An 18,659-nucleotide genomic window follows, 5' to 3' on the forward strand; every position below is an offset into this window, starting at 1 on the left:
CTTCGGCTCAGGTCATGATCTCAGGGTCCTGGGATCGAGTCCCGCATCGGGCTCCCTGCTCCTTGGGAGCCTGCTTCTCCCTCTGCCTCTCTCTCTGTCTCTAATGAATAAATAAATAAAATCTTTAAAAAAATAAAATAAAAAAAAATAAAGAAGAGAGACAAAGCAGGCGGGATTATATGCTGGTGAGACTAATCCAGTAAAAAGCAAAAATACTGTAGGAGAAAGGGAAAATTGTCATAATATCTGTTAGCTTGAATACCTTTCTAGTAAGCTTTCTGAATACCGTGTTTGAGAGAGAGAGAGAGAGAAATTGCAAGCAGGGGAAGGGGCAGGGGAAGAGGGGGAGAGAGAATCTTAAGGAGACTCCACGTCCACCATGGAGCCCTATGCAGGGCTTGATCTCACAACCCTGAGATCATGACCTGACCTGAAATCAAGAGTAAGATGCTTAACTGACTGAGCCACCCAGGCACTCCTGGAAACCTATGTTTAATATAAATAATGACATTAAAAAAGTCTCTAGATAAATGTATATTTTTTAACACAGAACTACTTTGAAAGAACATTTGAGAATCCACAGTGGAGAAAAACCTCATCTTTGTAGTATTTGTGGGCAAAGTTTCCGTCATGGAAGTTCATACAGGTAAGTCAAGCCATTTTTCCCCTATATTAGGTAAGATAAATTATTTTAATTCTGTTTTATCATTGCATTAGTTGTTTATTGAATTAAAATATTTCTTAGCACTTACAGTAAACAAAATTATACAAAATTTACAGACTTTTCCCCCACATTACAACTTTTAATAGTCTTTATTCTATAGTACAAAATATTAAATATTTCATCACCAAGTTTGCTAAATGCTTTACTGTCCAAGTCACTGTCATTTAAATGTTTATTTCATTACTTTTCTTTGATTCAAAACTCATTAAAACTCTGATATTCTAACCTTAGTGTATTTCATTACTCTTGATTATCAAAAAAATATTTTGGTATGAAATATGGCAAAATTGAGAACTCTAGGACTCTCAGTTTTGGAAAGTCTTCTGTGTATTAGTTGTAACCTGTGTAACTGTTTTTATAGCTGAATCCTTGACCACATTTGAAGTTTATGAAAAGTTGACTTTTTCCTGAATAATTGATTAAGTGACTGCCTACTGTGAGATGTGTACATTTTACATGTTTATTAATGCTCTTAGGGTTTTTAATCTTAAGGCTTTAATTTTTACACTTTCATTTATTATTTACTTCTTTTACCTCTTTTTAAAAAATTTTAAACATAATGGGTCCTTTTTAGATGCAGCTCAGTTGGTTTACTGGTTTTAGTTATGGAATCAATATCTGTTTTGGCAACTTGAATGGGAAAGCTATTCATTTCACTGGGATATATATAGATGGGAGGATTATGGTGCTAAAAATAATTCAAATTAAATGAATTTTAATAATTTAAAGCTTTTATAATCTGTCTTTGGGTGACTATAAAATGAACTAATTTTGGTTAGTGTGAAGAAAAGTAGCAGAATGTAATTGTCAGAAAGTTGATTACTTATAAAATTTGCTAAATTCTCATCTATCGATTTGTAAGGGGTATCAGTCATCCAGAAAAGGGTTAATTCTTAATTATTTGCTGTATTGTGAGTTTAAGTCACCCCATTTGTCTGATTCTAATTCCTTCTGACTCATTCCTACTTTTGCTATCTCTGAAACTCCACCAGTCAGATAGATAACAACCCTAGACATTTAGTATGTTCAGTGAAGTAGATTTAAGTCAGGAAGGAAGGTCATGTAGACGTAGTGTATGTGCAAATGTTGAGGTGTTTTTTTGAAAGAGCTGAGTAGGAACCCTGGAGTTAGATAGTGAAAGAGTGGGGAAAGAGGAAAGTCATAGAAGTGGAGCAAATAATGTATGAGGGTGAGTGAGTCCAGTTTCCCTATTTAGAGTTAATCAGGATTTTACCTTTGGTGTCACCAGTTTTTATGGTCTTCAGTTGTTTTTTTTTCTTTATAGACTTCACTTACGAGTACATCACGATGATAAAAGATATGAATGTGATGAATGTGGGAAAACGTTTATTCGTCATGACCATCTTACAAAGCACAAAAAAATACATTCAGGTAAGGTGTACTTTGTAATGATGTTTACAGAAGCCTTTAAAAAAGCACTTGCTAGAGGACATACTACATCATGTTTATGTTGGCTATAATTTTAATAATTTGACATTGATAATGCTGACTCTGAAAAATTTTTTTAAAAATATCTGAAAGGGACATAATTTTATGACATGTTTTTGTTCACTGTAATTTTAATCATTTGGTTGCCTTTTATGACTACAGACTATATTTTGATGTTTGTTTTAATAAAATTGTCAAAATTTGCATTTTGCATATTATGTGGATATATTCAATAATTGATATTGACATATCTCTAAATGGAGATGCCAAGATAACATTGCTCATTTTGATTGGATTTGAAAGAAGTTAGCAAAACATATTTGAAGAGAAATGATTATAATTGGGTGTTAAAGTTTATGTAATAGTGAATTTTTGAAACTCTATCTTTGGAAAAGAGTACCTTAATAATCCTGATCAATTTCAGATCTTTATACCATATTTATAATTTTCATATTCTGGGGCTTTCTTTCATATTTTCCTCTCAGATTGATGTTCAGGAAGTGCTAAGAGAGCCAACTATATGAGCACAATAATGGGAAAGAGCCATCTCTATGAGCACAGTAGAACAGGTGATTATTATTATTATAAACATAATCTAAGTATAAAGTATGCAACAGATATAATTATTTTCTTAAATGATCCCAGTGAGGTTGAAGGATGCAGTTGTTATCAACACTTTAAGAGATGCTCACTGAAATTATGCATTTTTGTTTTTAGGAGGAGAATTCTAAATTCCTAATTGTAGAGATCACATGCTTTAATTGCATCTGGATTAAGTTGAGACAGTGGTTTTTAAAGGCCAAGCCTTTGAAACTGAAGAACAGAGATGAGAAATGGGACTCATCTAGAATTTTACTTCATATTTGTATTTTGGCTCATTACAAATAAATGTATGAAATCCCCATAGATGAAAAATATTTTAAAAATAGAATACAAAAAGGGATGCCTGGGTGGCTCAGTCGGTTAAGCATTTGCCTTCAGCTCAGGTCATGATCCCAGGGTCAAGCCCCTTGTCGGGCTCTGCTCAGCGGGAAGTCTGCTTCTCTCTCTCCCCCTGCCCCTCCACCCCGCTTGTGCTCTCTCGCTCACTGTCTCTCTCAAATAAATAAATGAAATCTTTAAAAAAAAATAAAAATAAAGTACAAAGATCTGAAAATGTTCGGGTCCTTTTTATTAACAGTAAAACAGCCTCTTCTTGATTCAGTGTATTTTCATTTGAAGTGTTTGACATCTAGACTTACTATATTCCTAAAAAATTACTGAGTTTTGAAGTAATTTCATTTATTTTGTCCTGTTACATTGAAAGGTAAGATTTGAAGTCTACAGCAAAAACCCTATTCGTTCCTTTTCCAAGTGAGGGAAAAGGGCTCACATCCATTAAAATAAGCATAGGTTCACTGAAGAAAGGTTTTTGAGTAAGGAATATAAAGCAAATAGCCCAGAATAAAGGGTGGCCTTACTTTTTTGGTATATTTCCCATCATGTTATCTTACTGTTTGATAATATATTTCTGGTGGAAAACTGAATTGCATATTATAATCAAAATATTTGGGTCTTTAAGGTGAGAAGGCTCATCAATGTGAAGAATGTGGAAAATGTTTTGGTCGTAGGGATCATCTCACTGTTCATTACAAAAGTGTACACCTGGGAGAGAAAGTGTGGCAAAAGTAAGTGAAAAAGCAGTTTCTCATAATTACTACATTGGATAAGTATAGGTTAGAGGAAAGTTATAACTTGTCTCCTAGTTTATTTTGTTTAATTGGGGATAGGTTAACTAGCTCTCTCTTTTTTCTGGCTTCTGTAGCTTCTCTGCTGACCTAACGGAATTCAGTGAAACATTTTTGTTTTACTTGTTTTCAGTTGACTTAAGGCTAGAGGTGGTAGACATTGAAGTTAATGACTAATATAAAATCTTGAAATTCTTTGGGCATTTCATTTATCTTTGGTTGCTGTGGCTTTTACCTAAAAGTATAAATGTGCTGCCCTATATATTATACTTAATTAGAGCAATTATTGGGACATGTTTCTAGTCAGAATTTAGATTTCTTTTTAACCAGACTGAGCATTTAAAATGGTATTTTATTTGAAGGGGGCATGTGCTATCCTAAATACCAACTTTTTTTTAATTCCAATATATTTAATATACAATATTATATTAGTGTCAGATACACAATATAGTGATTCAACAGTTCTATACATTACTCAGTGATCATCATGATAAATGTACTCTTAAATCCCGAACCTATTTCACCTATTCCCCCTGCCCACCTCTCTCTGGTGACTATCAGTTTATTCTCTAAGAGTCTGTTTTTTGGTCTCTTTTTTTTCTTTTGAACACCAGCTTTTTAATAAAATTTAGTATTCAGGTTTAACTGAGATGAGTTGTTGAGTGTAAAATGTTCAGAGAATCCATGTTCTTGGACTAGGTGTTTGGAACAAATGCTAAGTAATAGGTGCCAAGAAACTTAGGTTAATATACTGAGCATCATCAACAAAATATACATAGTATCTTTAAATGTAGTAAGTGATAGACCACTTTGAAGAAGAGTAGGAAGTGCTGATTTGTATCCATTTTTTTGTATTTTCACATACTGGTTTATATTTTCTTTCACTGATTTTGTTCAGTGATTCACCCATTGAATCAATGTATTCATTGTAGTCATTGAATTCTTTTATTCATGAGATAATAGGAATCCTGCTAAGTGCTAGGATAGAAAGATATACATGATGCTGTATAGAAAAGGAAATAAGGGGGCACCTGGGTGGTTCAGTCGGTTAAGCATCCAGCTCTTGATTTTGGCTCAGGTGATCTCGGGGTCGTGGGATCAAGCCCAGCGTCAGGCTCTGTGATCAGCTCAGAGTCTGCTTGTCCCTCTTCCTCTGTTTCTCCTGTTGTTTGTGTGCACTCTCTCTCAAATAAATAAATACATAAAATCTTTTTTTTTTAAAGGAAATAAGAATTTAAACATATTGTATGAATGGGTGGAAAAGAGACTGAACTGCAGACTCACTTGTTCCTGAGGGTCTATAACTTTTTCTCAACCCCTTTATACCTTTAAAAATTATTCAGTATCTCAGGAGCTCTTGTTACATAAATTACAATATAAAAATTATATTATTGTTTAAATAAATTATATAAATCATATTAAAAATTCAATTGAGAAAAAATTCAGTACTTATTAATTCAGTTAAAAATAGTAATATACGCATCGCATGCTCACATAAAAAGCAATTTGTGAAGAATAGCTACTTTACAAAACAAGTTAAAAATATTAAGACTGGCATGTTTTACATTTTTGTAAATCTCTCTTATGGCTTAATAGAAGACAGTTGGATTATCATATCTGCTGCCATGCATTATTTTATTTGAAGTAAACGAAGAAAATCTAGCCTCTCTATACATAGTTGGTAAAAGAAGGAGTATTATGATAGCAGTCTTAGATAATTGTGGTTATTAGTCTTTGCTACTACACTAAAACTGTTTAAGTGCTAGTTTCTTAAAGGTAGTTGCAAGGTGCAATCTGAAACAAGATTAATGAAGTTTTCATACTCTGTTACAGTCTATTGGTCTTGTACTTGAATGAATTTTTTTACCTATGCATAAATTGTAATATGATGCATTTGTCATTTGGAAAATATGGGTTCACTAAATTATGCCAATTTTCTAAATGTTAGCACATTTCACAGTACAGGATCAACAAATCACATTTGTTAATATTGCCTCTAGTCTCTCAGAAGGGAGTTTTGGGAAGCTGTCAACATCACAAGGGCAGCTGCAGGTTCTCCAGAATTTTTATACTAGCTTGAAAGCTCAAACTTTATCATTGATGACAAATACTGAAGTAACAGTTTTACTTCCTTTAATTTTCAAGAAAATATCTGCCAAATACTCAAGTCTGTAACTGTGGCTTGTCTTTTTTTCTTTCTTGTCTTTCATTCTTTCAAGTAAAATGGTATTTCGTGAAGGAAGTGGCTCCTTCAGCCCACCACTCAGACTCAGGTACTTCGGTGTGCGGTGGAAGTGCTGTGTCGTTGCCACTCCATCGCAGAGAACATTACAAAGGCCACAGTCTGAAAGGTTGAAACTGGGAAAAATTAGTAATTTGACTCCTTTACCACATTTTTCTTTTCTTTCTGTGAGTGCCTGGCAGTGAGGAGCACAATGACGATTAGTACATTTTGGGACCACTACCTTGTTTAGAGCTGAGGTACTGGCACTTTTACTTCCCATGTCTTTTGTATATGTCATTAGTGTAAATGTCAACACAACGAGAAAGGCAAATAATGTTATGGTATTATTTTGAAAATAACTTTGATCTTATAAACCCTATGAAAGAATTTTGGGATTCCCTCACTGCCACAAGAGCCTGTGGGCCTATCTACTGGCCTAGATAATTATGGAACCAGAAGCTGTAGGTTCCACTTTCTACAAGGGTTGGCTAATGGTGGATCTAGAATATGAAGCCTTTATGGAACCAGTACTTATTCCTATGTGATAAACAGCCACTGAAGATTTTAAACAAGAGGGTGACACGTTGGATTTCTTTTGGGGTAGATCACTCTTATTGGTGTAGGGAGGCTGGATTTGTAGTGGATAAATCGAGGCAAGTAAATCAACCAGTTAGAAAGCTGCTAGAATTTAGGAAAAAGATGGTGAGGGCCTATCTCGGGAGTAGCATTAGTAATAAATAGTAGAAGGTACTTATTTGAAAAATACTTAGTTTTTTGAGATAATGGGAGTAGTCATGGATAATTCCTTTTTTCAAGGAATTCCACTTTTCAAGTGGGTGGGTGATAAACTGGCCAGTGAGATAGAGAAAACAGAAGATGGACTAAGTTTACAAAGGGAGATGATGAATTGTTTGGTGTGTATTGACTTTGAGCTGCTTAATGGAAACTCAAACGTAAAATGTGATAGGTAAATGTAAGTCTAAATCTCAGGAGTGAAGACTCACCTGTGGATAAAGATTTATATGTGAATACATAAAAGCAGATTATCCAGGGAAAGAATGTGGAGTGCTTAAGGTTAGCACCCCTCCTCCTACCCATTATTTTCTAATGTTTCTTCTTCCCTTTTAAACGTTTTAAAATGGTGACTCTATTTCAGTATCCTTATCTACTTCTCCACTTTCCATTCACTGTAATAAGCTGTTGCGATATGACCTCTGACTTTACCTCTTAAATTGCTGTCAGTATAAGTTCCTTATTGCCAACTCCAATAGACATTTTTAGGTCCTTTTCACACTGGGCATCTCACCTTCATTTGGAACTGTTCATCACTCCTATCCTGGAAAATCTATACTCTAGCATCCATGTGAGAAGGGAGAGGTACATATATAGGGCCTGACCCATCGAGGTCTTTGTACATTTTATCTTTATCCTATGTTCACTGTGAGACACTTAAAGTGTTGTGAGCATATATATGTTTAAAACTTCACTCCGTTCATGGTATAGACCATGATTTCTTAGCCATAGCTAAGGGGAGGACATTTTGGGCCAGATAATTCTTTGTTGGGGAGCTGTCCTGTGCACTCTAGAATGTTTATTTATTGGTATTCCTGGCTTCTATCTAGTAGATGGCAGTAGCACCTACCTACCCCCAGTTGTGAAAACCAAAAATGTCTTCAGGCATTGCTAAATACCCCATGCAGGGCAAAATTGCCCCTAGTTGAGTACCTCTGTGTCTCTATGTGTGTGCCCATGGTGACCCTGTTTGTATCTCTGTTTGTATTTACTATGGATATGAACAGAATAAGACAAACCAAGTATACTAGTTACAAGTCTTTTGCTAAGTTTATCAGTGACACTTCCAAGTCACTAAATCTAGATTATCTTTTTAAATGTCTGTTTCATCAAGTAGAAGTAAGTTTCTGGAAGACAGGGCCTTGCATGGAATTTTTGTAGCCACTTTGTAAATGTTGAGTTGAATGACTTGAAAAGTATGAGTGGCATTTGATACCCTTAGGCGTACTATTGCTATTGAATATTGGTAATGATATGCTAAACATTCCAGTAAGACTCAGTAGATCTGTTAAAAGCAAACTGTCTTACAGAACATTATAGTAGCCTATATTTGAGTTAATTATTTGGCATGTACTCATCAGATATGAATTATTTCCAAGGTGAGATGGTAGGCTTTCTAATAACCACCACTTAAATGCGAATCATTTTACAAATATCTTAATCCTCACAATCCTTCACAATGAAATTGGAGTCTAGGATTGTTTAAATCACAAACACATATTCTTAGGTACTGCTCTCTACTGCGTGATAAGGTAGCTTTGAGTACTTTATAGCTTTTTATGTCTATTAATCTGTAATAAAAATAAAGGGCTGGTATCTTGTTCTTTTAAAATTTAGGTATAAAATTTAAGTTCAAGTTTGTAGTATTTATTATTTGTGTTATTAAGTGAACCAATTAGAGCAGTGTCACCTTTTTGACGAAGGCACGTTTTGAGGTTGCTGTAGTTTCTCTTCATTCAGCCCCAGCATCTATTTTTTAAATTTAATTGTTACACTCTACATGCAGAGAAATTCATTGTTTGTAGTGTATAGTTCTGCAAGTTTTGACAGATGCATGTAGTCATGTAATCATTACCACAGTCAAGATACAGAATAGTTCCATCACCCCTAAATTTCCACCAGACTTTTTTGTTCAACTCCTTTTTTCTTCCTTCAACCCATCATTGATCTGTTTCTGTCCCTATAATTTTTCCTTTGATATTTTTAATAGCAAATAATAATAATACAGAAGTCCAATGATTTAAATCTTAAAAGTAAGTGGTTTAAAGTTAAAAGTCTAAGGACCTCTTTTTACAAATTTGTATGTTGAATGTAATTGGAGGAGGAAGAGCCAGAGGTAAGGTTGGTACTTTAAAAGTATTTCCACATTCCTTTGGATTTCTATGCTTTATTAATGTGAGAATTATATGTAAATTTTGTAAATGTAACCTATTTTCATTGTGTTATTAAAGTTATATTGAAAACTCAACCCTTTTTATGTTTCTTAGATACAAAGCAACCTTTCATCAATGTGACGTTTGTAAGAAAATTTTTAAAGGCAAATCAAGTCTAGAAATGCATTTTCGGACGCATTCAGGTAAAAGCTAATGGGTACTTTATTTATATCTTTGTGTAATTATTCAGGAGTAAAATATGGACATTTAAACTTTGTTGTTCTTGGTTAAATTTTTTTGTCTTTTCCCCATACGATTTTTACTTATTTTATTAAAATTGATGTCATGAATGAGCGATATTCTGCCTTTTGATTCTCTGTAAGCTTCAATATTTTTTAATATTATTTTGTAAAGTTGGGGCAAACTTTTCTTCATAGGGAATTTACTCAATGTTTAGCTCTAATTTTCCCCTTTTCTGGATGTTTATATTTGCTCGGTATCTATGTAACTCTCTGAAGACATTCCTTTTTTTTTTTCCCCTCTTTTAAAAGAATAAATCAGATAGGATTTGATTATCTTGCTTAACCAAGTTACTCTTGTATACTTTCCTTTACACATAGTCAGTTGTGATTTGTGGGTAGTTACAGTAGAATGATTTGCTTCAGCTGCTCTCCAGAAGATAATTATTTTCTAAACCTTTATTTTTTCCCCCTTGGTAATGCTGCCATATTTTGAAATATAGACTCTTGGATTCTTTCTTATATGTTGTCATAGTCCTTGTTTGACTTCCCATAGAAATTAACAATTCTTAAACCTAACCTTTCCTTTTTAAAAAAGAAACTTATTTATGCATTTATGGCTGTTTTATATTTATTTGGATTTTGTCAAGCTGCTGTTCTAGAAGAGAAAAATAACTGATTTCATAAATATCAGAATGGAAAATAACTGGATTTGGGAAATTTCAATACCAAAGAATTTATTACTTATACGGTGCTTCTGTTAAAAATAAAATACAACCCCCTCCAAAGGAAAAAGTCATAATTTGGGGGTACATACATAGGAATATAAAATGAGGAAATCATATTAATGCTATCTTCCATATTATTTATAAATAATAAGCTTAATAAACTCATGGTTTGAAAGAAATGATGAACTTACAGAAAGTTAATTCAAGACCATTGATGATTTAAGAATTGTAAAACTGCAGGAATTATTTTAGAGGAGAAACTTAATAAGGGCTGGCTTTGTAATTGCATTCAGTTTTTAAAACCATTGATTTATAGTAATTAGTCAATGACCAATGACAATGTGGAATTTCCATCTCTGAATATCTCAGTTAGTTGGAATTAGGGACAAGTCACTCTGCCCATTGACAATTGCAGAAATGAGCTCTATTACAGAATAAGACAAAGATTATGGCAGTTATGAAATGAGCGGGAGAAATCACCTAAAGCAGAGGTCAGTAAACTTCTTTGGTAAAGAGCTAGATAATAAATATTTAAGGCTTTGTGGGCCAGTCTCTATCACTCAGCTCTGCTTCTGTAGCATGAAAGCAACTGTAGACAATGTGTAATCAAATAAACATGGCCACATTCCAATAAAACTTTATTTACAGAAACAGGCAAGAGGCTGTATTCAGCTTTCAGGCTATAGTTTGCCAACTTCTAATCTAAGGTAATCAGCAGGCTACCAGACAGGACTTCACAGTGTGGCCCTTCGACAAACTGGTTTCCATATTTCCCGGTCCATTCCTGAGATTTATAGGTCCAGAAACTGACTTTTATGTCTGTACACTGAGAGTTATAAATACTCTTAGGAGTTCTTTGTAATAACCACTGGAAATAGATTCACGAGAATGTCAGCTTTTTATTCACCTTTTAGAGAATGAATAGTGTACTAGCCAAGGTATCCTTTTTCTCTAATCAAGGAAGCAAAGTTGCTAAATTTATTAAGCAGAAAAATATAGAGTAAAATTAGGTAGTAATTTTATGGAATAGTTTATCAAGGAAATGGTGAAGGATACTGAATCATCCTTACCCTTGTAATAGTGTACCTCTCTTGTGACCAGAATAATTTTGCTCCCCAGATTCTTTTTCCCTAGCCAGGATACCCTTAGTGCATTATCTGTACGGCTTTTTTTAAGAAACAGATTCATGTTTTTTTGGAATCCCCTTAACTAGATTCCATATAGACCTTTCCTTTTCTGGTAATATATTCTTTCTCTAGGCGAGCTATAACTAGTGGATTGGTTTCAGTTTTGGCCAGGTCAGTATACTTAATTGGTTCAAATGAGTAATATGATCAGTGCTTAGCCCAGGACTTGCAAATAGTAGGTGCTTAATAAGTATTTGTTGAATGAATTAATTTATCATGTTTACCTTTGACTAACCTCTAATCTATCTGATGTTTTCAAACCACACAATTAGGGAAATTGATTGGAATAGAGATACAAGATTTTCTTTTGTAAATGGCTTACTCTCATCCATTATGTGTTTTGCTTGTTGTAATTCTCAGAGTAGTGATTACATCTGTTCTTAGCAGTAGTCTTGTTGAAATGTAGTGCATTTATTTAAAATAGGCATTAAAGCTGATAAATTTAGGGCCTGATTTTAGACTTGGTAGAATTTTCTAAGCTGTATGTAAAGTACCCAAATCTTAATGAACAGCTCAATGAATTTTTATAAATGAATACATCTATGTAAACACCACTCAGATTAATATAAAGTTATTAATATGTTACCAGTACCAAAATTGCAGAAGTATCTTCTCCGGTCCCTCCCAGTTGGGAACTCCTTGCAAAATAATCATTATTTTGACTTCTATCACCATTAGTTTTGCCTGTTTGAACTTGATATAAATGGAATCATACAGTATGTACTCTTTTTTTTTTGTCTGGTTTACTTCACTCAGTATGATGTCTATGAGATTCATCCATAGAAATGGGTTTGTTTCTTTTAATTTTCATAGGACTATACCACAATTTATCCATTGTACTTTGATGGACACTTGGTTTGTATTTACTTGGATCTATAATGAATAAAAGTTCTGAAAATTCTTGTTCATGATTTTTCATTATCCATATGCATTTATTTCTCTTGTGTATATGCCTTGCCACTGGATTGTTGGCTGATAAGATATGCATATGTTCTACTTTAGTAGACACTACTGAATAGTTTCCAAGGTAATTGTGCCAGTTTGCATTCCAACCAGTAAGTGTATGGTTTATGAGAATTCCAGTTGCTCCATGTTTTCACCAACACTTGACACTGTCTTTTTTTTAAGCCATTCTGATGGATATGTAGCACTGTCTCAAAGTGGCTTTAATTTGCATCTCTGTGAAAGTAATGCTATTGAGCACATTCCCATATACTCATTTGAATAACCTCTTTCTTGGAATACCTGATTCATTCTTCTGCTGATTTTCTTAAACTGGATTGTCTGTCTTTTTCTAAATGATTTGTAGGAGTTATGTCTGTATTCTAGAAATTTGTCCATTGTTGGATATCTAAATTGCAGATTCATTCTACTCTGTGGCTTTCTTCTCACTCTTGTAATGGTATCTTTCAGTGACTGAAGTTTTTGAATTTTATAGAAGTCATGTATCAGGTTTTTTTTTCTAGTTAGTTTCTTACTATATCCTCTAAGAAATTGTTGCCTGTTCCAAGATTGTTAATATTTTTTTCTGTTACCTTCTAGAAGATCTATTTTAACTTACATATTTAGATTATGAAACTTCTGTAATTTACTTTTGTGTTCATTATTAGGTAAAGGTCAAAGTTCCTTTTTTACTTTTTTCTTTTTACATGTAGCTATCTAGTCACCCCAGCACCATTTATTGGAAAGACCATCCTTTCCTTAACAGCATTTCATTGGCGTATTTGTTTTAAATTAAGTGATCATATATGTCTGGTTTGTTTTGGGGCTTTGCTCAGTTCTTTTGTATTATTTGTATACCCTTGCACCATTGCTATACGTAAATTACTATGGCTTTTGATATCTGGTACTGTAAATTATCCAACTTTATTCTATTTTGGTGTCTTTATTATTCTTGTTCCTTTATGTTTTTATACAAATTTTTAAGCATCTTATTTCCAAACACAAACACCTGCTCAGAATTTTATTAGAATGTCATTGAATATATAGTCGATTTTTCCTTAATTGATTACTTTATAATATTGAATCATCCAATCCATGAACAATCCCTACATTAACTTAAGTTCTTTTAAATGTTTTTCAAAGATGTTATAGTTTTTGGGGGTACCTGGCTCATTTGGTGGAGCATGTGACTCTTGATCTCAGGGTCATGAATTCAAGTTTGCCATTGGGCGTGGAGCCTACTTAAAAAAAAAAAAGATGTTATAGCTTTTTAATGCAGATATCTCACACATTTTCATTAGATTTATATCTAGATGTTTGATGTTTTTGTGCAAAATTATAAATTGTATTTTTATTTGTATTTGTTTCTGATGTATAGAAATGCAGTTGAGTTTGTATATTGACTTTTTTTTTTAAAGATTTTATTTATTTATTTGAGAGAGAATGAGATAGAGAGCATGAGAGGGGGGAGGGTCAGAGGGAGAAGCAGACTCCCTGCTGAGCAGGGAGCCCGATGTGGGACTTGATCCTGGGACTCCAGGATCATAACCTGAGCCGAAGGCAATTGCTTAACCAACTGAGCCACCCAGGCACCCCTGTATATTGACTTTTTATCCAATAACTTTACTAAGTTCTCTTATTAATTTTTGTAGTTTAGCTCTTTTTGGATTTTCCAAGCATACAAACTGGCCATCTGTGAATAGTGACAATTTAATTTTTCCCTTTTCAAATCCTTTTCTCTCCCTCTTGGCCTTATTGCTTTGGTTGACATCACCAGTGGTATATGACTAGAAATACTGAATAGTGGACAGCCTTGTCTTATTCGCAGTCTTCAGGGAAAAGCTTTCAATATTTCATAATTAAGTATGATGTTTTCTGGGGCTCCTGGGTGGCTCAGTCAGTTAAGCATCTCCTTCTGCTCAAGTCATAATCCTGGGGTCCTAGGATCGAGCCCCGCATCAGGTTCCCTGCTCAGTGGGGAGTCTGCTTGTCCCTCTCCCTCTGCCCCTCTTCCCCTGCTCATGCTCTCTCTCTCTCCTCTCTCAAATAAATAAATAAAATCTTTAAAAAAAAAAAAAGTATGATGTGGGGCGCCTGGGTGGCTCAGTCATTAAGCGTCTGCCTTCGGCTCAGGTCATTATCCCAGGGTCCTGGGATCGAGCCCCGCATCGGGCTCCCTGCTCTGCATGAAGCCTGCTTCTCCCTCTCCCACTCCCCCTGCTTGTGTTCCCTCTCGCTGTGTCTCTCTCTATCAAATACATAAATAAAATCTTTAAAAAAAAAAAAAGTATGTTTTCTATATATTTTGTAGTTACTGTTTATCAGATAAATTACCATCCATTCCTAAATTATTTAGAGTGTCATGAATAGGTATTAAATTTTATCAGATTTTTTTCTGCATTTATTGAGGTGATCATATCTTTTTCCCTTATTAATGAGATAAATTACATTGATTTTTTAATATTAGATCTTGCGTTCCTGAAATAAACACATATTGGGGTTATTTATTTTCCAGTTACTATATAGTTGAATATAGTTTGTATTTTGTATCTTTTTTCTTTTTTGTCTATGTTAATTAGACATATTCCTTTTTTTTCCCCCCCTTGTAATGTCCCTGACAGGTTTTGTTATTATGACTCTGCTGGCCTCAAAAAATTATTTGGGAAATAATACATCTTTTTAAATGAAATGGAGGAGTTTATGTGAAGATGGCATTATTTCCTTATTAATATTTGGAGGAATTCACTGATAAGTCCCTCTGAACTTCAATAAAAGATTCTTTAATAGTTACAGAGCTGTCAAATTTTTATTTATCTTTTATTTTTAAAGAACTCAAATCTAAAATATAAAATCTATCGGCAGAATTCAAGTTACCATATTATGTATCTTTTCAGTGACTAGGAATTTGTTGATTTTTCCCTTTTTTTTTTTGATTTTTCCCTTCTTTATACATGTTTTTTAATTTCATTTCTGCTTTTTCTTTTTTTTTAATTTTGTTTCAGTTTAATTTGTTTTTCCCTAGCTTTTTTATATCCATGCCTAACTTATTAAATTTTAGGATTTCTTTTTTTTTTCTTTTTTCTTCTTCTATATATTTTAAAGTTCTAAGCTGCCCTCTAAACATTCCTTTAGTTAGATTCCACACTTTGTTTTATGGTTCATGTTTTCATTATAGTTCAGTTACAGTATTTCCTAATGTCTGTTCTGATTTATTCTCTCAGTAGTGGCTTATTTGGAATTGTATTACTTAATTCCTAAATATTTGGGGGTTTTCTAAGTATTTTTATGTTACTGATCTCAATGTATATTTTTTCTTTTTACTTTCAATCCCTCTGTGGACCTGTATTTAAGATGTGTGTCTTTGGAGCATCGTTTTATTATCTATTATGATAATCTCTTTTAATTGGGATGTGTTTAGTCATTAAAATTTTACATGATACTTATTTGGGTTTAAATCTGTCATCATGCTATTGGTCCCATCTGTTCCTTGATGCTTTCTTTCTCTTGTCTTCACTTTCTGTAATCATGAAGAATTTTTATTATACATTTTCCCCTCAATTAGCTTGTCAGTTGTATGTTCTTGCATTGTTCTTTAGTAGTCACCCTAAAGATTGCTATGTGTATTCATAAATTATTAGAGTCTATCTTGTTAGTTCTTTATCAATTTCTAGACAATGCAAAGACCTTACAATACCCTTAGCTCTCACCTTTTATGCATGGTATGTATTTTAATTCTACATGCACTTTAAACTACATAAGACGTAATTTTTTGGTTTTAAATAACTCATTTATTTTTAACCATATATTTGCCCATTACTGTTACTACTTCCTGCATTTGCATTTTTCCACCTGGAATTTTTTCCTTATGCAAGAAGAACTCCTTTGGTGCCTAGGCACCAAGTTCTCATAGGTTTTGATTATCTGAAAATGTTTTTATTTTTCTTTACGGAGAATATTTTTCCTGGCTATAGAATTTACATTAGTAGTTAATTTTCTTTCAACATTGTAAATATGTCATTTTTCCTCTTTGAACTTCTTTTGTTTTTGTTGAAAAGTATACTGTTGTTATTCTTATTGTTGCTCATTTAAAGGAAATGCCTCTTTTTTTTTTTTTTTTTAAGAGAGACAGCAAGAGAGGGAATACAAGCAGGGGAAGTGGGAGAGGGAGAAGCAGGCTTCCCACTGGGCAGGGAGCCCGATGCGAGGCTCCATCCCAGGACCCTGGGGTCATGACCGGAGCCGAAGGCAGATGCTTAACGACTGAGCCACCCAGGCACCCCAGAAATGTCTCTTTTTAATTGGTTGTTCTTTGAGATTTTTCTATCTGTGATTTTTAGTAGTTTTATTATAGTGTGCCCAGATGTGCTTTTTGGCTTTAGGGTTTTTGTTTTTTTTTTTTTCGTATTTTGTGAGGTTTGTAGAACTTACTGCATCTGTGACTTGAGATGTCTTTCTATTGTTTAAGAAGATTCTCAGCCATTTTGTCTTTCATATATTGCTTTTGCTCTGTACTCTCTCCTTTTTCTGGAATTCCAATTTATGTATGTTAGATATTTTACTTTGTCTTTTATATATGTATCTCATGCTCTTTCTATTTTCTTTTGTTTTGTTTTGTTTTTTTTAGAGAGAGAGAAAGAATGTGCATTCTGGTGGGAGGGGCAGAGGGAGAATTTCAGGCAGGCTTCATGCCCAGCCCAGAGCCCAACACAGGGCTTGATCTCACAACCCTGAGATCATGACTTGAGTTGAAATAGAGTCAGATGCTTAACCAGCTGAGCCACCCATGCATATTTCTGTATTTTCAATCCTATTTTTCTGTGTGCTTCTATTTGGATAATTCCTACTGATCCATTTTCCACTATACTGATTATTTCTTCTGTAGTATCTAATTTGCTACTGAATCCATCTACTGAATTGCTCAGTTATTTATCTGTTCCAGAAATTTCTTTTTTCCAATAGATTCCAGTTCTGTGGTGAAATTCTCTTTTCTGTGTTTTCTTGAACATATTAATCATACTCAATATTTCAGGTCTTACATAATTTTTCTTTACCTTTAGGTGTATCTGTTATCTTTTTTTTTCCTCCCTCTTTTGGCGTTTGGCCATTTGGTTCTGTTTCTTGATATGCCTGACAGTTTTGAATTGAACTTTAGATTTTGTGAATGAAAAATTGTAGAAGCCCCTGAAGTTGTATTTTTTCCCAGATATATTTAATTTTCTCACAAGCAGATAGACTGAGATGGCATTGATCTTTTCTGGTCTATTTCTACTCTACCTTTCTTCTAGTTCATCATCATTCTGGGGTCTCAACTGAAGTATGATGTTTGTACCAGAGTCTCCCCACTTTGGTGAGACTTAAACTCCAATCTTTGTCTCCGCAGTACCCTTGGGATTGCTGCAGTATCTGTTCAAACCTTCAGTAATCCCAGCCTCTGGTTTTTAGCTGTCTCATCCAACAAATGTTCATCTTGGGAGTTGAAAAATAGAGGCATTTTTGTTCATTTCTTTGTTGTTCTTTCCAGGCTCTTGACCCCTTAAATCCTTGGTAGTTCCAAACTCCAGCTTTTATCTTTCCATTCCAGGGGAATGTCATCAAGCCCTCGGCTGCCACTTGGCCTCTGTTTCTCTATACTTTAAGTCTGAAAGTGCATTGAGAAAAGAAAACACCTCCATATCTTCCTGTGTCTCCAGAACCTTGGCCTCTTACGTCCTGGCTGCCTTGTTTGTACTTCAGTGCCTCTAAAGAGTAGATTGTTTTGAGTTTTTAAAAATCTTGTTTTTTCCCCTTCACCAGCAAGAGACATAGTGTGACATAAACTACTCCATCAAATCTGAATGGAAGTTCTCGAGTTCTATTTTCGTATACTAGTTTTTAAAATCTAAACATAACTGATCCACTGGAAGACTTTTTTAATTCTAAAGATTTTATTTTATTTATTTATTTAGAGAGAGCATGAGTGGGGGGAGGAGCAAAGGGCAAGAAGAAGAGAGCATCTCAAGCAGACTCTGCGCTGAGCACAGAGCCTGATGTGGGGCTCAATCTCATGACTGAGATGATGACCTGAGCCGAAATCAAGAATAAGATGCTTACCCGACTGAGCCACTCAGGCGCCCCAACAGTTTTTAATTCTAAAAACTCATAAGTTACTATGATTTTAGCTGAGAAATAGATTACATTTCTTTGAGCATTGTTTTATCTACTCCTACTCTTAAAAAATAGACTCCTTTCTATATATCTTGCAAGAGACATTTCCTTTGTTTCCTTAGGTCTCTGATATATGAAATTGAGATGCATCTAGCTTGAATTATTAACAAATAGGTAATTTTGCTACAGAAAGACTTGCTGTAGAAAGTATAGTTCTTTAATATGTATTCCTCTTTTCATTAAGTTCATAGTTGTTTACCCTTTTCACTATGTATCTTTAAGCACTCTAGATTTACTTTTTAAATATAATAATATCAACATTTCCTTTGTGGATCTTTATCTTTTTACAA

The 18,659-nt window shown here is 34.0% G+C and overlaps 1 protein-coding gene across 1 annotated transcript in view; it reads left to right on the forward strand.

Moving 5' to 3' along the window:
* The window catches only part of ZBTB41 (zinc finger and BTB domain containing 41), a 49,026-nt gene that overhangs the window by 22,229 nt on the left and 8,138 nt on the right, over positions 1-18,659 (forward strand). Inside the window, exons 7-10 of the mRNA XM_045877096.3 lie at positions 551-646; positions 2,010-2,116; positions 3,735-3,840; positions 9,184-9,272. Coding sequence (XP_045733052.1) covers positions 551-646; positions 2,010-2,116; positions 3,735-3,840; positions 9,184-9,272 — 398 coding nt within the window. The remainder of the gene's footprint in view (positions 1-550; positions 647-2,009; positions 2,117-3,734; positions 3,841-9,183; positions 9,273-18,659) is intronic.

Source organism: Mirounga angustirostris, unplaced genomic scaffold (assembly GCF_029215605.1).
Source record: "Mirounga angustirostris isolate CCGP_5_RB_7025 unplaced genomic scaffold, mMirAng1.0.hap1 SCAF_6, whole genome shotgun sequence".
In the NCBI taxonomy this organism is placed as follows: Eukaryota; Metazoa; Chordata; class Mammalia; order Carnivora; family Phocidae; genus Mirounga; species Mirounga angustirostris.